The sequence below is a fragment of the Pediculus humanus genome, genomic scaffold (assembly GCF_000006295.1).
Source record: "Pediculus humanus corporis 1103172108281 genomic scaffold, whole genome shotgun sequence".
NCBI lineage: Eukaryota > Metazoa > Arthropoda > Insecta > Psocodea > Pediculidae > Pediculus > Pediculus humanus.
Genome location: NW_002987850.1, coordinates 287,185 through 304,881, shown reverse-complemented (window position 1 = coordinate 304,881; position 17,697 = coordinate 287,185). Strand labels below are relative to the sequence as shown.

Here is a 17,697-nt window from a genome sequence, read left to right as displayed (position 1 = left end):
GAAGGGGAAGGGAAAAGGGAAAGAGAAATGAGAGGAAAGTAAAAGAGAGAATAAGGTTATGGAGAAAAAGGTATATAATTACGTACTCGGGAGGGGAAAGGAGAAAGAAGAAGAAAAAAAAGAAGTTATTCGTTTAATTTTATTATTATTATTATTATTATTATTATTATTATTATTATTATTATTATTATTATTATTATTATTATTATTATTATTATTATTATTATTATCGTTTTTTTATTAATAATAATAATTATTATTATTAATAAAAGTAATCGTAGCGATTCGTAGTAATGGAAAAATCGGTTATTGCGTGATTTATTTTTAATTTAATTTTTAAAAAAAAAAAAAAAAAAAGAAAACTTTTGCTTAATGACGGTTACTACTCCATGATGAAACTTTTCTTTTTCTATAAAACTTCAATAATAAGAACTTTATAATTTTTGTTGAAGAGGAAGTTTAGAGTTTGGGTAAAGTTTTCCCGGATGTTTTTTTTTTTTTTTTGGAAAATGTTGAAAATCGAATTATTAACGCATCGCGAAAATCATTTAAATCTCGCCCATTGTTTCCGCGTTCGACTTTACACTATCGTTTCGATTATTTTAATTAGCTCGCTTTTGCTTGGGTAAAATAATTAATTGATAACAACTATTGAATTTAGATTTATTTTAATGAAAAGCAGAAGAAAAAGACGTTTTCACGAAGACGAAGTCTCAAAAGAACAACATGGCGGGGGAAAAATGCGTTTGTTACGTTGCCGCCGTCACGATTTTCATGTTTGCACAAAAACTTTATTTTATTTTATTTTTTTTTATGATTCTGCTTCTTGCCCCCCCCCCCCCTCATCCACTGTTGCCACACACGCACTGCAAAAAAAAAATAAAATAAAATAAACGGGAACTTATTTAAATTTAAGATTAAAAAAAAAAAAAAAAAAAAACAACGATTTGTTTTCGATAATGAAATGTTTTTTTTTTTTTTAAAAAAAAAAAATCTGGTTAAACCAAAGTTGCTCCATTTTGACACTATTAAAAAATATAAAAGGAGTCGTCGTAAGATTGAAAAAAAAAAACTGGGCTCGTTAAACGGGTTTTTTTTTTTTTAATATATTTTATTTTATTTCTTTTTTTTTTTTTTTTAATGTTTAACTTTTTTTTTTTTTTGTTTGTTGGCATTAATAAAATAAACGTGTTTTTCTAGTCGATCAGGTTTTTTTTTTTTTTTGTGGTACTCTTGAAATTTTTAATAAATATAAAAAGTGCGTGTGCGTGTGCGTGTGTGTATACTACTACTACTCTCTCATATGCTGCATTCGTTTATTTTTAAATTATTATTATTTGTACGCACTAAGCACTCTCTCGCTCGCACACACACACACACACACGCATAAATATTTAAATAAACATTATTATTATTATTATTATTATTATTATTTGAAGATGAGATTATATCAAAAAGTATTAAATTTTTTTCAACTTCGTCGTTAAACGAGGTAAATGTAGGAATGTGTAACATTTGATATCGTCGGTCGAAAGTGAGTCGCGAGATTTTTTTATTTAGTTTGTTAGTTATTTATTATCATTATTATTATTATTAAAATTATTGTAATTGCCACTTTCTAAACTAAATTACTAAACTGGCTCTCGAAGTGAGTCGTTTATTTTGTTGTTGTTCCCTTCATCAAGATCATGTATCATTTTCCAGGTCGGAAATTTCAATCAAAAATGTGAAATTGATTGAGCAATTTTGGCGTCGGTTATAGAATCGTGGAACGAATTTTTTTTTTTTTTTTTTCATTTTATTTTATTTTATTCTTAAGTGAAATTCTTTATTTTATTTAAGAGTGAAACCAGTGAAACAGCAAACAAACGAACAAACAAACAAACAAACAGACAAACAAACAAAATCTATGGGTCAAGATAAAAAAATAAAAAATAAATTTTTTCTTTTATTTTCTCTCTTTCTCTCTCTCTCTCTCTCTCTCTCTCTCTCTCTCTCTCTCTCTCTCTCTCTCTCTCTCTCCCCCTCTGGTTTTTTTGTTTGCCATATCATCATCGATTCCTGGACGAAAAGGTCATTTACCTTGTATTTTCCAGTCTCCAGTTTTTCAATTTTTTATTGCTATCATCTTTAACAATAAAAAAAAAGTTAAGGGAAGGGGGGGGGGAAGAACGTTTTTTTCCGTGTTTTTTTCCCTTCCTTCCTTCCTTCCTTCTCTTTTATTTTATCATTATTGAAAAAAAAAAAATAAAAGAAAGAGGATTATCAAGTCATTGACTGATTGACTGGCTGACTCACTGACTGAGCGATTGATTGATTGATTAAATTATCCAATAAAACGTTAATAATAAATATTAATACAAAAAAAAAAAAAGAAAAAGGAGAAAGAAAGAAAGAAAGAAGAAAGAAGAAAAAAAAATTGTTTTCCTTGCGAGTTTATTTTATGAAGTTGTTTTTTCTTTATCATCATTATCATCATCATTATTATTATTATTATTAGTACTATTACGGATCTTGAAAATAAGTGGCAGTTGGCAAATTGATTATGGCAATGAAAGTTTGAAATTTAAATGAGCGTGTGTGCGTGCGTGGCTTAATGCCAAAAAAAAATTAAATGGTTGGTTTTTGTATTATCTACTCCGGTGTCGATTATGAAATGTCATGAACGTGAAAAGAATTTTTCTTTTCTTTTTTTTTCCCCCACATTTTTTTTTTTTTTTTTTCATACCGAGCTATCTAAGGAGGGTAAAAGTTAATTGAATATGGAAATTGTCGATTTTCGTTGTGTGTGTACGTGTGCACGATGATGATGATGATGGTGATGATGTGTATTAAGTTTTTTTTAAAATAAAACAAAGTATATTTTTTGCGGGTTACGTACGAGTTTTAGGAGGCATTTTTGTGCGTGTGCGTGTGCGCGTGTGCGGATCGTATACTCTGATAATAATTTATTTAATTTTGCGTTGAAAACGGTAGAATGAACTCTTTCGGTAGCACATCATTATTATCGTTATTATATTTCTCGGTAGAATAAAATTGTGGTTCGTATTGTATTCCCCCCGTTTGGCAAATGCTTCGAAATAATAATAATAATAATAATGGATTTTCCCCTTTTCCCCTTCTTGCAGTTCGAATGTCCGATTCGAAATTATTGAACATGAAATTTCACCACTGAATAAAAAAATATTATTTGTATGTTGTTGTTGTTGTTGTTGTTGCGATTTGAGATTTTAAGGTGATTTGAGAGAGAAAGAGAGAGACAGAGAGATAGAGAGAGAGCGTTAATGAGGTTTTAGCACGTATTATTATTATTATTTTCATGCGATTTATCGAAAGGAATCTCTATTGCTTGCTGACGAAAAAAAAAAAAGTTTTATTTTTTATTTGTTGACCTTATTTATTATTGGGTTGTTGTTTTTGTTGTTGTTTTTGTTGTTATTTTCGTCGTTTTTACTGTCAGTTAAGATTATTTAACATTTTAAAATGTAATTTAGTGTTTACTCAAAAAAAAAAAAAAAAAAAAAAAAAAAAAAGAAAGAAAGAAAAGAAAGAAAGAAAAGAAACAAAACAGCCTTTTTATTTTTTTGAAAAAAAAAAAAATTTTCACTTTAATTTGTACGGTTAACGAATTCAGGAAATGTTTTTTTTTTCCTAAAAAAAAACTTTTTTTCTTTCTTTCTTTCTTTCTATCTATTTTCCCCCTTTTTTTTTTTTTTTTTTTTTTTTTTTTTTTTTTTTGGGTTCCCCCCCCCCCCGGGATTTACAGAAAGGGGCGAAGACCCCCCGGGAAAATTGAATTTAAAAGGTGGTGGGGGCAAACCCTGAAGACCTATTTTTAAATTTTTTTTTTCTTTTCCCACAAAAAAATTATTATTATTTGCAAGCTTGAAAAAAATTTTTTTTTTTTTTTTTTTTTGAAAAAGATTCCAAGAATTACTCTACTGTTATTATTATTATTTAAAGACCCCATAAAAATTAAATGAAGAGCAATCGCACACACGCACGCACATACGCACACGCACTCACACATACGCACACGCAAATAAAAACAACCTACGTATTTTTTTTTTTTTTTTTTTTTTTTTAATTTTAATTTGATTTTTTATTATTATTATTATTATTATTTATTATTTGCCTACATTTTTCAATTTTTTTTTTTTTTTATTTATATTTTTTTCCTCGTTCTGGGTTTTTTTTTTTTTTTTTTTTAGGCATTTAATTAGGTTAGCCTTTTAAAAAATTTAAACATTACTAAGCCTAAACCGCCTAAAAAAAGTCTGTAATTACTTCTACTCGTTTTTTTTTTCTTTATTTTTATTATTTTTTTTTTTTTTCGTCTCTTGTAAATGTTTTAGTTTTGTGTGTGCGTGTGCGTGCGTGCGTGCGTGCGTGTTTTTTATTTTGTTGGAATAGTGCGTGGGATAAGGTTCAAGGTGATGATTATTTGATATTAGTCCGTAAATATATTAAATATATTTTAGTTAAAGAGTAATGGAGTTTTTCTCTCTCTCTCTTTAATTCGTTACGGTTCTCAATAGAATATTATTATTATTATTATTTATTATTTATTCATGGCTTTATCGAGCACGTCAAATTGATCGATTAATATATAAAAAAAAAAAAAAAAACGAGTTCGATTCGACGGATGATTTTTTTTTTTTTTTTTGTTTCGTTATAATTGATTCGTAAAAAAAAAAAAAATTTCTTTAGGCGAAAAACATTTGCGAACGAACGAACGAACGAACGAACGTTTACGACTACCATTGTAAATTTTTTTTTTTTTTTTTTTTGTATTTCCATTCTTTTCTTCTCGAAAACCTATTATCTGTAAAAAAAAAAAAAAAATAAGTATTTATTCTTCCATTGTTTACACGAACAATGTTTCCATTCCGGTCAAGGCCCTTTTCCATTAGAGCGAATATTAGAATTAATATCGCCGGATTTGGATGAGGATTAAAAAAATATAATAATAATAATAATTATAATAAAAGGATTTTTTTTTTCTTGACGTGAAATAAAAAAAAAACTAAAAATGAAACAAAAGATTTGAAAAAAACGAAATGAAACGAAACGAAAATTTAAAAGCAGTTTTTTTTTTTTTTTCCCGCATAACAGGAATGAATGTTTTGATTTGAAACGAAAAAAAAAAAAATGGTGAAATAATCCAATAATTTTCTTATGTAATGTTCATTCATTTGTTTAATCAATTATCATTATTATTGTTATTTTTACATTCTTTGTTTGTCCTTCCTATATCCTATGTCTTTTTTTTTTCGAACAGATTTTTTTTCTTTTCCTATTCCCGTATGCGATAGATGTATTAATTTTGATTGCGTTTTCTCATACGTGTAAAAATTATTATAAAAATAATAATAATAATGATGATGATAATGATGAAGGTAGTCGGGTTCGAGAATAAAAGGAAAAAAAAAAAAAAAAAAAAAAACCCCCAATGATTAACGATTGCGTTTAATCATTGAACAGAAACGATTTGAAAAAAAAAAAAAAAAGTCTGAATCATTTTGCCATTTAAAATGATTTATATGTCGATTAAATGAGATTGTATTCAAAAAAAAAAAAAAACAATAAAATGAATGCAGCTTTTTTTTTTTCGGTATTGTTAAATGTGTTTCTTTTTTTTTTTTTTTTTCGAAATTGATTTTTAATTAATGTACGAAACAACACTAATTAAACGGATTAATCAATCACTTTTTTTTTTTTTTTTTTTTTTTTGTCTTTGGTCGTCGAATGTCGCATTTCGAATTAAATTCGCGCGCGAGATGATCGCGAGAAAAATGACGAAAATGACGTGGATAATTGTTTTATTAAAGAAAAAAACGAAACGAAACGAAACGTGAAGAAATGATAATGATTTCCCTTTCGAAAACGATTATAAAAGACGACGAGTCGAACGTTAAAGGCATAAAAAGAAGATGATGATGATGATGATGATGATGATGGCGATGATGACGAAGAAGAAAAAAGAAGAAACAACTAAGTGAGGCCCTTTTTTAAAAAACCGAAGAGAAAGTTTTTTTTTTTTAATTCGAAGTCGGTTCGAGGTGACCGGAGTACTTAAAAATTCGTTGACCGTGCAAAAAAAACTCTTTGCCGTTTCCCCTCCCCTCCCCACTTACTTCCTTCGCGAATGTGCGTGCGTGCGTGCGTGGCACAAAAAAAAAAACTTATTAAATGAGTTGGCATATAATTTAAGATGAGATCTTTCCGTTACGATACGTTTCCTCTTTTTTTTTTTTTTTTTTTTTTTTGTTGTTGTTGTTAGCGTTCGAAAAATTAATCTGACAAATGCTTTGCATCTTTCCGTTTCTCTCTCTCTCTCAATTTGCAGATGAATTTTTGTGTTCGCCGGAGTTTTGTCAGTTAAAGACGCGAAAGTCGTATTATTTATAGGGGGGAAGACGTAATAGCAAAAACGGCGATAATGATAATTATAATGATGGTAAAAAATTACCTTCATTTAGGTTTTACTAGTTGAGTTATTATGATTATTATTATTATTATTAACGTTTTATATTTTGATGTTGGTAAACGTGTAGTTCATTACCGTGTATATACGTGCGTGTGTGTGTGTATGTATCAGCGTCGTGTATGTGTGTTTACGAACGGACATAAATAGATTTTTTTTTTTCTTTTCTTTCTTTTTTTTTTTTTTGCTGAAACAAGCGTTTCACGAAAATCGTGGGTCATTTAATATTAATATTAATGACTTTTTTTTTTTTTTTGTAAGTCGACCGATTAAACAAACGTGAACGTGTTTTTTTTTTTTTTTTTTTTTTTTTTTATACGTCTTTTGTTACGGTAAAATGGTGGCGGAGATGAGGAGGGGAAGAGGGGACCTTTGGTTTGTTCCATTAATAAAAAAAAAAAAAAAATTTATTTTTTCTATTTTAAAATCGTATAAATGAAATTAATGAGTTTCCGGTTCTAATTAATTGATTTAAAAAAAGAAAAAAAATTCTTTAGCTAGTCTAAAGAACGCTTTGCTTTATTTATTTATTTATTTATTTATTTTTAAAAATAAATTATCGGTTGGCAACCGTGAAAATCGAAGGACAACATATAATCCTCATTCGAATGTCTACGAATGGTGGTGGTATAATTATTACTCGTATGTATTACCGTGACAAATTTTTTGCCTATTGTTGTTTACAAAAGTCGTCTGTTATTAGTTTACCCCCCCCCCCCTAGCCCCCCGATGCCACCGCCGCGAGCATGAGCGAAATTAAAAAAAATTTTTGTTGTTGTTGTTGTTGACTTTTCGACTTTTGCTAAAAAACGGTGGGGGAAAAAAAATATAAAGAATTAAAATTATTATTATTATTATTATTTTTGATGATGAGTACGAAATAATCCGCTGAATAGGTTCCGGTTTTGACCTTGGTTATATTATATTACAAATATTGTAATACAATTTGATTTTTTTTTTTTTTTGCGTTCAGGTTTTTTTTTTTTTTTTAAATATGAAGGGAGGGAGGGGGGGAGAACCTTGAGAGAGATTCTAATGCTACGAAGGCATAAATAAAATTTGCGAAAGATTACAAAAAACTTTGATTGTTTTTTTTTTTCTTCTCGGTAATCGGATGATTGAAAATTTTATAAAGAAAATTTTGTTGTTTTTCCTCTTGCCACTCGAATCACCGGAAATGGATTCGTGCGGTTTGCGGCTATTGTTCTTTTCATTCACTTGGCAGTCTGGCTTTTCATTTTATTTATTTATTAATATTATTAGTATTTTTAAAACGAATCGATGAAAACGATGAGAGAATTGTTGTTGTTGTTTTTCTTTCCTCACGATAATTTTTTTTTTTTTATTTAGCCTTGGCTTAAAGAAACGAGAAAAAAAAAAAAAAGAAGTATGGTCGATTAATATTCATGGAATATTTTTCATTTTTATTTTTATTTTTGCAGAATCGGTGAGTCACGAAACCGGTTAAAAGGAAGTTTTTTTTTTTTTTTTTTTTAAATTCTTTTATGGCATTTCAATTTCGTTGGAAAGTAATAATAATTTTTTCCTTTTTTTTTAAACGTTTAAAAAAAAAAAAATTATTAGAGACGTTATTATCATTATCGTCGTCGTCGTCATCGTCGTCGTCGTTTTTTCTATCATGCGTGGGCATTTTGTATGAATCAGAAATTTGACGGTTTTTTTTTTTTTTTTGTATATGTGCGAGCGTGAAAATTATAATTACGTGGCATTAGAATAGAAAAAAAAAAAAAAAGGAATTCATCATCGTTTACATTTTTCAAATTTTCCAGAGGGGAAAAATAACATAAAATTTTTTAAACACGTTCCACAAGTTCGTTATCAATTAATTAATTAATTAATTAATTAATTTTTTATTAACTGTCAAATCCATTCATTTTTCGTATTTATTTATTTTAAATGTGAACGAATTTGTTTTCTCGCTCGACCTTTAATGGTAATAATAATAATAATAGTAATAATAATAATGATGATGATAAAAACGAAAAGTTAGTAAAAATTAAATAAAAAAAAAAAAATAACGAAAACGATCAACTAACTTTCTCGATCATTTCAGGGCAACCAATTCAAATTATTATTATTATTACCTTTTTTTTTTTTTTTTATTGATTTATTCATCATCATTATTCGTGATTCTTCAACCGGTTATTTAAATTACGTTCAAAAGAGTCGAAAAAAAAAAAAAAACAAACTAAAATAATAATAATAATAATAATAATGTTTTTTTTCTTTTTCTCTCTCTCCATCTTTTGCTCCGAGTTATAACTCGTGAGAAATCAAAAAAAAAAAAAGAAAAAAGAAAAAAAAACGAAGGTAAAAATTGCGAGATCGTGTAAGGAGAAAAAAAAAAAAAAGAAAAAAAAAAAAAATTCGTGACGTTGACTTGCATTTTTTTCTCATTATTATTATTATTATTATTATTATTTTTTCGGTCGGATACGATACGTGAAGTGTCGGCCATATTGTAAAATATTATATGTATGTGAAAAAAAAAAAAAAAGACTCAATTTTGACATTTGTTAATTTTTTTTTTCTCATTTTTTTTTGTTTTCAGGTAAGCGTAATCTTCTGCTAGAAATTAAAGGTTTTCTCCTTCTTTCTCTGAGAATTTTTTTTGGAAAATGTCACTCGTCGTCATCGTCGTCTGGGTCACAACGCACAAAGAATTCTTTTGATACTCTGGTAAACAGTCAGTAAGTCAGTCAATCAATCGGTAGGTGGGTGGGGGGGGAGGGTGATGTTCGACTTGTTATCGGTTTATTACCGATACTCGGGAGTCGAATGAAATCAGGTGTTATTGATTGTGGAGTTTTTATTTATTTATTTATTTTTTGGGTACACGTGTGCGTGTGTGTGTCGATAACGAATCTGTTTTGCTGTCGATTTTCCTTTCTAATTTACCAGGCCCCTCCCCTTCCCTTCCCTTCCCTTCCCTAACTCCTCCCAATTTTTTTTTTTTGCGTAATTTAATGTTGTTGTCGTTTTTTGTAAAATACACTTTCTCAAGTTGGATGCACTGTGTGAGTAATAGTAGTAGCTTTTTTTTTTGGGAGAGGGGGAGAAATAATTAAATGATTGATGAGTTTGGAAGGGTAAATTTCCAACGATGTTTTCGAAAACGTTTAATTTTTATTTTGAAATTCTTTCGATCGATGGCCGACCCCTCCCAGGGATTCGATTCAATTCGAAAAAATTTGCAAAAAAAAAAAAAAAAAAAAAAAAAGAACAAAAACGAGGAAAAACAAATTCGTTGGATTCGTTTGGTGGGTCAAAGTTGTGTGAAAAAGTCAGAGAAAGCGGAATGAAAATTTTTTTTTTTGGAAACAAAGATTATACAAAAGAAAAAAAAAGAAACAATCAAGGTAAAATCCAGAAGAACCGGTCTTTCGTAGCGTGATTCCATCAAATTATTCAATCGGAGAGACCCCCCGCCCCGCCCCGTCCTCCACGAACTTTTTCCACCTGAAAAAATATTTTTATTTTTATAAGCGTTTGTCGTTATTGTTGTTTGGAGTTGTTGTTGGTTATTTTCCATTGTAAATAATGGAATGTTTGTGACTAGACGACAACAACAACAATTTCTTTCTTTATTTTATTGTAAGTTATCGATTGAATACCTAAAGTAAAATTCGTCATAGCTCACGATTAAAGCGTGTTATGCAATGATAAGATGAGAAGAATTATCGATTCGAAACGATTTTTTTTTTTTTTGGAAGGGAGAGAGTTGGAAAGAAGGCTCGAGAAATTTCTAGAATTTTCTGAAATCGAATGTGACGAATAATGAACGACTTTTAGTTTGATAAAAAATTAACATTTTCCTTTATTTTTTTTTCGAATGATAACAATAATAATAATAATGATAACGGAATAATTGATGATTTCGCGGAATTTTTATCATCATCATCATCATCATCATCATCATCATCATTATTATTATTATTTAAATCGATGAAATTTTATTTTTGTTGTTAATTCGATTCGATAAAATTAGTGTGAAAAAAAAAAAAAATTGTTGATGTAAAAATCATTGTGGTGGTGGTGGACCTCTCTCTCTCTCTCTCTCTCTCTCTCTCTAATCAATATTTAAAAAAGAAAGAAAGAAAGAAAGGAAAAATGGCGGACGCGGTGAAAGTTACAACAAAAACTCGTTTGTTCGATGAAAAAAAAAAAAAAAGAAAAAAAAATTGGCGATGAAGTTGCATGTTCAAATTAAACGACGTTAAACTTCGATTCGTTGCCAATTTGCTCCCTTCACTTCACTTCACTTCCCTCCCTCCCTCCCTCCCCCCTCTTCCTCTCCCCCAACCGATATGGCCCCCCCTCCCCCCTCGTATTTCTTTTTAAGGCCAATGCATGCAATTTCAGGCAGGCTGGTTGGTTGGTTGGCTGGCTGGCTGACTGGCTGCGTCGAATTTTTTTTGTTTTTGTTATACTTTCTTTGTTTTAATTTTTAATTTAATTTTTTTTTTTTTGTTTATTTTCCATTTAAAATAATAATAATAATTTTTGTGTAAACAAAAATGGCGTTCATGAATTTCGTTTCGTTCGTTTGTTTGGTTTCGTGACCAGTTTTTCAAGTCGTCGCTTGCTTTGTTTGTAATGAAACGAAATTTTAAAGTCGTCGTCGTCGTCACGATGCGATGAAATAATAAAACGGTGCGAAATTTTCACTCGGGAAAAAATAGTTTTTCCGGGGATGGGGGAAGGGTAATGATGACGAAAAGTCGATATTTGTTTGTTTGTTTGTTGAAGGCACGGAAACGAGTTTGAAAAAAATTTGTTGGGGAGAAAATGGGGGGAGGAGGGGTTGAGGGTCGGGAGGGTACATAGGCCAGCGCGATCTGTTGGCAAAAGGGTAAAACGTTTAAGAAAAAAAAAAAAACGTCGTCGTCGTGGTTGTTGTTTTTTTGAAGGTCAAAACGATTGTTTAAACGTGCTCCCTTCAAATGCACACGTGTAAAAAATTACTATTATTATTATTATTATTATTGATGTCATTTTTTTTATTTGACTTCTTTCCCCTTTCGCAATTACGAAAATTGGGGGGAGGGGCAGGGGGAAATCTCGTTTATTTTTACTCGAGTTCCGCTTTCGATCGAATTAATTTAATTTTTTATTTGCACTATAATCCGCGATTATATTCGCTTTTAAATAAATAATCGGGGTCGGAAAGAAAAGAAGAGAAGAGAAAAGAAAAGAAAAGAAAAGAAAAGAAAAGAAAAGAAAAGAAAATGGAGAAAATGAGAAAAAGAAAAAAAGAAAGAAAAAAAAAAACTTTCATTTTAAAAATATATTTCAAATTAATCGATCGAGTTATTATTGTTATCGTTATCATTCTTTTATTTATTTATTTCGTTAATTTTTCTCTCTCTCTCTCTCTCTCTCTCTCTCTTTCTATTCTTCCCCCTCACTTCTACCACTACTTCCCACCCTTTCCTTTGTTCTTTCAAAACGTTAATCGATTTTATTGATTTAAAAAAAAAAAAAAAAGAACTCCAATTAAATTTTTAAAAAAAATTGTTTTTATGTTTTCTTTTATACAACGAAAATAATGATAATAATAATAATAATAATAATAATAATATTTAAACATCGTACGCGTATTTATTTATAAATGATGATGATTATGTTTTCAATTTATTATTATTATTATTATTATCATTATTTTATTTTTATCAGCTTATCACTGTGTATAATAATTCTTTGTCGTTTCATAACTCTTGAGATTTCGACACACTTATTCATCTGCCAGGCTCAAACAAAAAAAAAAAAAAAAAAAGATTGTATAACAATAATAATAATAATAATAATAATAATAATAATAATAATAATAATAATAATAATAATAATAATAATAATAATAATAATAATAATAATAATAATAATAATAATAATAATAATAATAATAATAATAATAATAATAATAATAATAATAATAATAATAAGCCAACGGCCATAGCGTGCTGGTCACACCGGTTCCCGTACGATCACCGAAGTTAAGCAGCATCGGGCGTGGTGCAAACTTGGATGGGTGACCGTCTGAGAACGCCACGTGCTGTTGGCTTAAAAGAGCAAAAAAAAATGAGAACAAGACAAAGTAAGAACCAAAAACAAAATCTTGTTCTACTGTCGACCTGAGGCAGCTCGACGAGAATGTGAATTTCACTGCTTCTGACCCTGGCCACTCCAAAGATGTTAGTCACCGGAGCCCAGTTCAGGAGACAAATCGTTCCCATCGAATAAAGATGGACTCAGGAAGACCTTCAAGAATTGATGTGGTGCTATCTTATAATAAGTGGCACCACCGAAATTCGAGTATTTGTCCCTAAGGAATCGGGTAGAAACCTCGGATAAATACTTAAAAACTCCGACAAGTAGCCTTGTCGTGTTTAATGGTGGATAATAATAATAATAATAATAATAATAATAATAATAATAATAATAATAATAATAATAGTAACGTAATTATCTTTATTTAAATTTTTTTTTTTTTTTTTTTTTTTTTTTCAAATTAAAGTTTAAAGTCCGCAATGTGCTTTTTACGTAGGTCGCGTCGTAATAAAAAATCTTAATTAAGGTACAACTACAACTACTACTGAGTTTTCCTCGCGAAATTAACAATTTATTATTATTATTATTATTATTATTATTATTGTTTTCTGAAAATGAGTTCCGAGGAAGGAAAAGGAGGAGAAGGAGGAGGAGAATGAAGAAGAAGGAAAAAGAATCATAAATAACGAAAGAGCCTGTTTTGAATCAAATGAGAATTTTTTTTTTGTTTTTTCTACTCTCGTTCGGTTGTCGGATTGTTGCAGTTTGTTGTTGTTGTTGTTGTTTTGGTTGTATATGCTAAAAAATTGCCTTGAGAGAAGTTTTTGACTGCGTTTAACGGGTTCAAAAAGTTCATATGAGAAATTGTGTGTGTGTGTTTGTATTTCCTTTTATGAGTTTCAAAAAAAAAAAAAAAGTTTACGTCCTTAATTTTTTATTATTATTATTATTATTATTATTATTATTATTATTTATTTTTTTTTTTTAGGGGGTCTCAATTCGTTGTAAAATCTCTTTCACTTCTTATTTTGCTGTTATAGTATCATCATCATCATCATCATCATCATCATCATCATCATCATTATTTTCTTTTCTATTCTTTCTTTTTTTGCTTGCTTGCTTGCTTGCTACGTGAGTATCAAGTAAATGCGATTTCTATTTTAAAACTAGACGAATTCGATTAAAATTCGATCGTGCAAGTTTTCTAGGTCGCGTATGAATTGGCAATTTTTTTTTCTCTCTCTCTCTCTCTCTTTCTCTTTTCTTTCTTTCTTTTTTATTTTGTTTTGTTTTGTTTTGTTTTGTTGTTATTGTTGAGAGAGAGAGAGAGAGAGAGAGAAAAAAAAAAATTAACATTTACCTTCTTTTGTATTCGAATGGAAAAGGGAATAGAGATGGTGGAATGGAAGTTGTAGATTTTTTTTTTATATGTATAAGTTTCGTTCTCGCAGACGTGGCACTAGAATGATTTAAACGACGATAAATCGTCGTCGTCATCGTCATCGTCGTTGTCGTGGATTCATATATAAAAAATGTTATTTTTCCCCCTCTCGGCAAACGTGGTTGGTTGTTCCTACCATTTTATCGATAATAATAATAATTAATCATTCGAGCCGAGCAGCAGATGGCGTCTGGTAGTTGTATTCGAGAGAAAAAAAAAAAAAAAAAAATTCTTTTTGGTTCATTTTTACTTCGGGGTTTTCCTTTCCATGAATTTTTCACTTCTCCCCCTACTAGTGCTCTACTAGTTATTTATCAAGGAGGGGTAAAAACTTAATTCCTGTCGTCCTTTTTTTTTTTTTTTTGTGTTGTCCTCCCTCTTTTTCCTTTTCGAAACTGCTGTAATAATAATAATAATCTCTTGATGGGGAAAAGATAAAAAAAAAAAAAAAAAGAGAAAAAAAAACGCACTTGAGTCTTTTTCGTTAATACCTAAGAGTTGGGACCGTGTGATGTTTCATCGGCTTATCTGTGTTTAACTTTAGTAAATTTTTTATCTGAACTGTTTTAGTTGTTCGTTATTGTTGTTGTTGTTATTATTATTATTATTATTATTACCATTATTATTATTATTATTATTATCTTATCTGTGGAAAATGGTGGCAAAGCAGCCTCATTAACAAGATGAGTAGTCAACGATTTGGAATGATAATTTTTTTTTTTCCAACTGATATTGAGCGGTGCGAAAAGTATTGGGATTTTTTGTGCGTAGGTGAATTATTGCGAATACATTGTTTGTGAGAGGAAGAAGTATTTAATTTAATGACAGAGAAAAAGTGAATAAAAAGCAGACGAGCAAACGAATTATTATTATTATTATTTTTTTTTAATTTACGATATTTAAAAATAAAATTAATTTGTTCTTTTTTCTTTTTTGCTAACAGAGTCATGCGATCAGAAAAGTGGTGGAAACACATGTAAATCCAGAAGACGAAGGAACAGCGATCAAAACGAGGTTGTCACTACAATTCAAAAAGAGGATTTAGAAAACAAAGGCAACAAAAAGCGTACAAACAACAGAGGAACGAAAAAGAAAATATTGGAAGAAGCAAATAATAGCAAGCTTCGAGATGTGCAAGTTCGGGTAGAGGATTGTTTGGAAACGAACAAGTTTCCCGTTTTGGAAGCTAGAGAAGAAGGAGAGGTTCCTGCCGTTTTATCCGAAGGCAGCGACAAAGATGAATCGGTCGTGAAGGATACTCACGGTAATTCCGACGACAGTGAAAACAACGGTAAAAACTTAAAAGGTGAAAAAAGTCCGCAGCGTTCTTTCAATTCCAATACGTCTGAACTATTAAAGGGTGTCGCTATTGAAAGTAAAAGCGAGGTTCATTCCAAGCAGGAAAGGACGTTTACGGCGGATCCGAAAAAAATCGCGGAAGTGTTTTATAAAAGGACCGTTAAGAGTGGAATTATAAAAAGTGCCGAAATCAACAGGGATAAGCCAAACGATAACGTCACGAGGGGTTGCCGTTCGAATTCAATCGTGCTAAATTCAAGTCATGACGAGGCCGGCCCGCCGGTGATCACGTCCGCTCCGGAGTGCAACAGCGTCGACGATGACGGTCCCTTGTCTAGGTCCTCGCCGTTCAAGATGGATGACGCGGCGGGCACGGCGGTGTCGCGCTTTCCAGACGATCGATCAGATTCAGGAGTAAGTTCGTTCCGCTCCGGAAGCGGGGATGAGCGCTCCGGATCTAGATCCAGCGCCTTGAGCATTTCCGACGAGCCTCAGTCGCAGCTACAAACTACAACTACTCAACCTACAAACAGATCTCCTTTATTTATTCCTACGAATACTTCGCATAACAACGATAAACCTAGTTCGGAACCCGTTCGCGTGTGGAGAGACCCTAGTTTAGCAGCAGAACCACGTGTTCGGCACGTGCAAAGTGTTCAGCATCAGACTCTTCTCATGTCGCACCCACCGCCTGCATCGGCGCCGCAGCCGCCCTCGAATAATTCAGCGCCGAGCGTTTCACAAGCCCAGCAAGCCCTAGCCCTGGTACAGGCACAAACTGCTCACTACCCTCCCGTTCCGCCGCCTCCTTTACTCAGCCCTCATCCACTTCATGTGCCCTTGCCGCCCCCAGGACTGTATTCCCAGTTGCCGGAAGTGCTGTGGAAACAGAGGTATCCACCTTTACCGGTGGCTCCTCATCTACTGGGACCGACTCACACGTCCGCGGAAGAACTGCTGGAAAGAGAGCGAGCATTTTTTCAAGATAAGGATCGTTTGCTTCGGTGAGTTTTTTTTTATATATTTTTTTTTTCCCCGCGTATTGTGGTATTTTTTTTTTGTTTTGCAAAGTGAAAAAGAATTTCCGTTGTTCTAATTGTCAGGCCCCCGGTTTCCATGACGACGGAACCGCAGCTTGCAGAGAATGCTATTTCCACCCCTTTCTCATTATACTTTTGTTGATATTTTACATTTTTCTGCCGCTTGGGGTTGGAGTAAAATGAAAGATTTTGAGAATTTAGAACTAATTCTCCGCAAGAAATTCTGATTTTTCTCCCTCGCTCCCTCGTTTGCACATAACTTTTTAACACGTTTTAATTACTTTTTTTTTTTTTTTTACTTCTGACACGCCATATTGAAAAACGTTTTTTCCGACATTAAAAGAAAAATATTTACGAATTAAAAATTAATTTTTTACCGAGTGAACGTGGAAAAAAAAAAAAAAATGCTCTTTCGCCGATTCGAGTTCATTTAGTCGCAATTGTTGCCGAAAGAATGGTGATGGTGTGCGGGTGAACGAGCGCGAGGATGTTTATATATTTATATATATATATATATATATATATATTATAACGGTTAAAAGAGAGTAAAAAACAAAGAGAGGAAAAAAGATGAAACAATCAAAAGAGAGAGAGAGAAAATAAGAGCATTGACATTAAATCCCACAACGTCAAATTAATTTTCGATTCTCCCCGTGTAAGTGAAAGGTTTTGGATGAGTGATTGCGTACAAAGTTTTACATTGTTTGTTTGTTTGTCAATTTTATCCAGGGCGCGTTTGTGATTGTTTGTTTGTTTGTTTGTATGTGTGTGATATATTATATTAAAATCCGAATAGTAGGATAATTTTTTTTCCTCGCGTCGGAAAATTTAAAAAAAAAAAGGACGAAAAATTTTCATAATTTTGAAATTAAAAAGTTCTTTTCTCTCTCTCTCCCCTTCCTCCCTCCATTCCTCCCGTTTTTTTTTGCTTCTTTTTCTTTTTCTTATTCTTATTCTTCTTCTTTAAATTTTTAATTTGCTACGAATAATTATTGCTAATGAATTCGCTCCGAGACAATAAAAATAAGCTTTCTTGATTTGATTAAAAAAAAATTTGAAGCAAAAAAAAGAAAAATTAAAATTTTCTCAAATTTAAAAAAGGCCGCCGTCATTTCATTGAATGTTTAGGGCTAAGTGAATTTAGAAAATGAGTGAGAGGAAAGGAAAAAGACGGAGAGACGAAAAGAGCGAGAAAGAAAGAAAGATAGATAAAAGAGAGAGAATGAAAAAAAAAAGAGAAAGAGAAAAAAGTTAAAAGAAAAAGGAAAAAGAAAATTAAAAGTTTCAAAAGTTAAAAAATTGCTCCGAAAACAAAATTCTTAATCTTTTCCTTTCCTCCTCCTCTTCCTCCTCCTGTACTC

At 30.8% G+C, this 17,697-nt stretch overlaps 1 protein-coding gene across 1 annotated transcript; it reads left to right on the top strand.

Annotated features, from left to right (window-relative positions):
* Nucleotides 1-14,680: 14,680 nt before the first annotated feature.
* Nucleotides 14,681-16,304, top strand: Phum_PHUM511880 (uncharacterized protein; the record flags this gene model as incomplete). The annotated part of the gene is made up of 2 exons (XM_002431038.1): nucleotides 14,681-14,768; nucleotides 14,941-16,304. The coding sequence occupies 2 exons, from the start codon at nucleotides 14,681-14,683 to the stop codon at nucleotides 16,302-16,304; spliced, it is 1,452 nt and encodes a 483-aa protein (XP_002431083.1).
* Nucleotides 16,305-17,697: the final 1,393 nt, after the last annotated feature.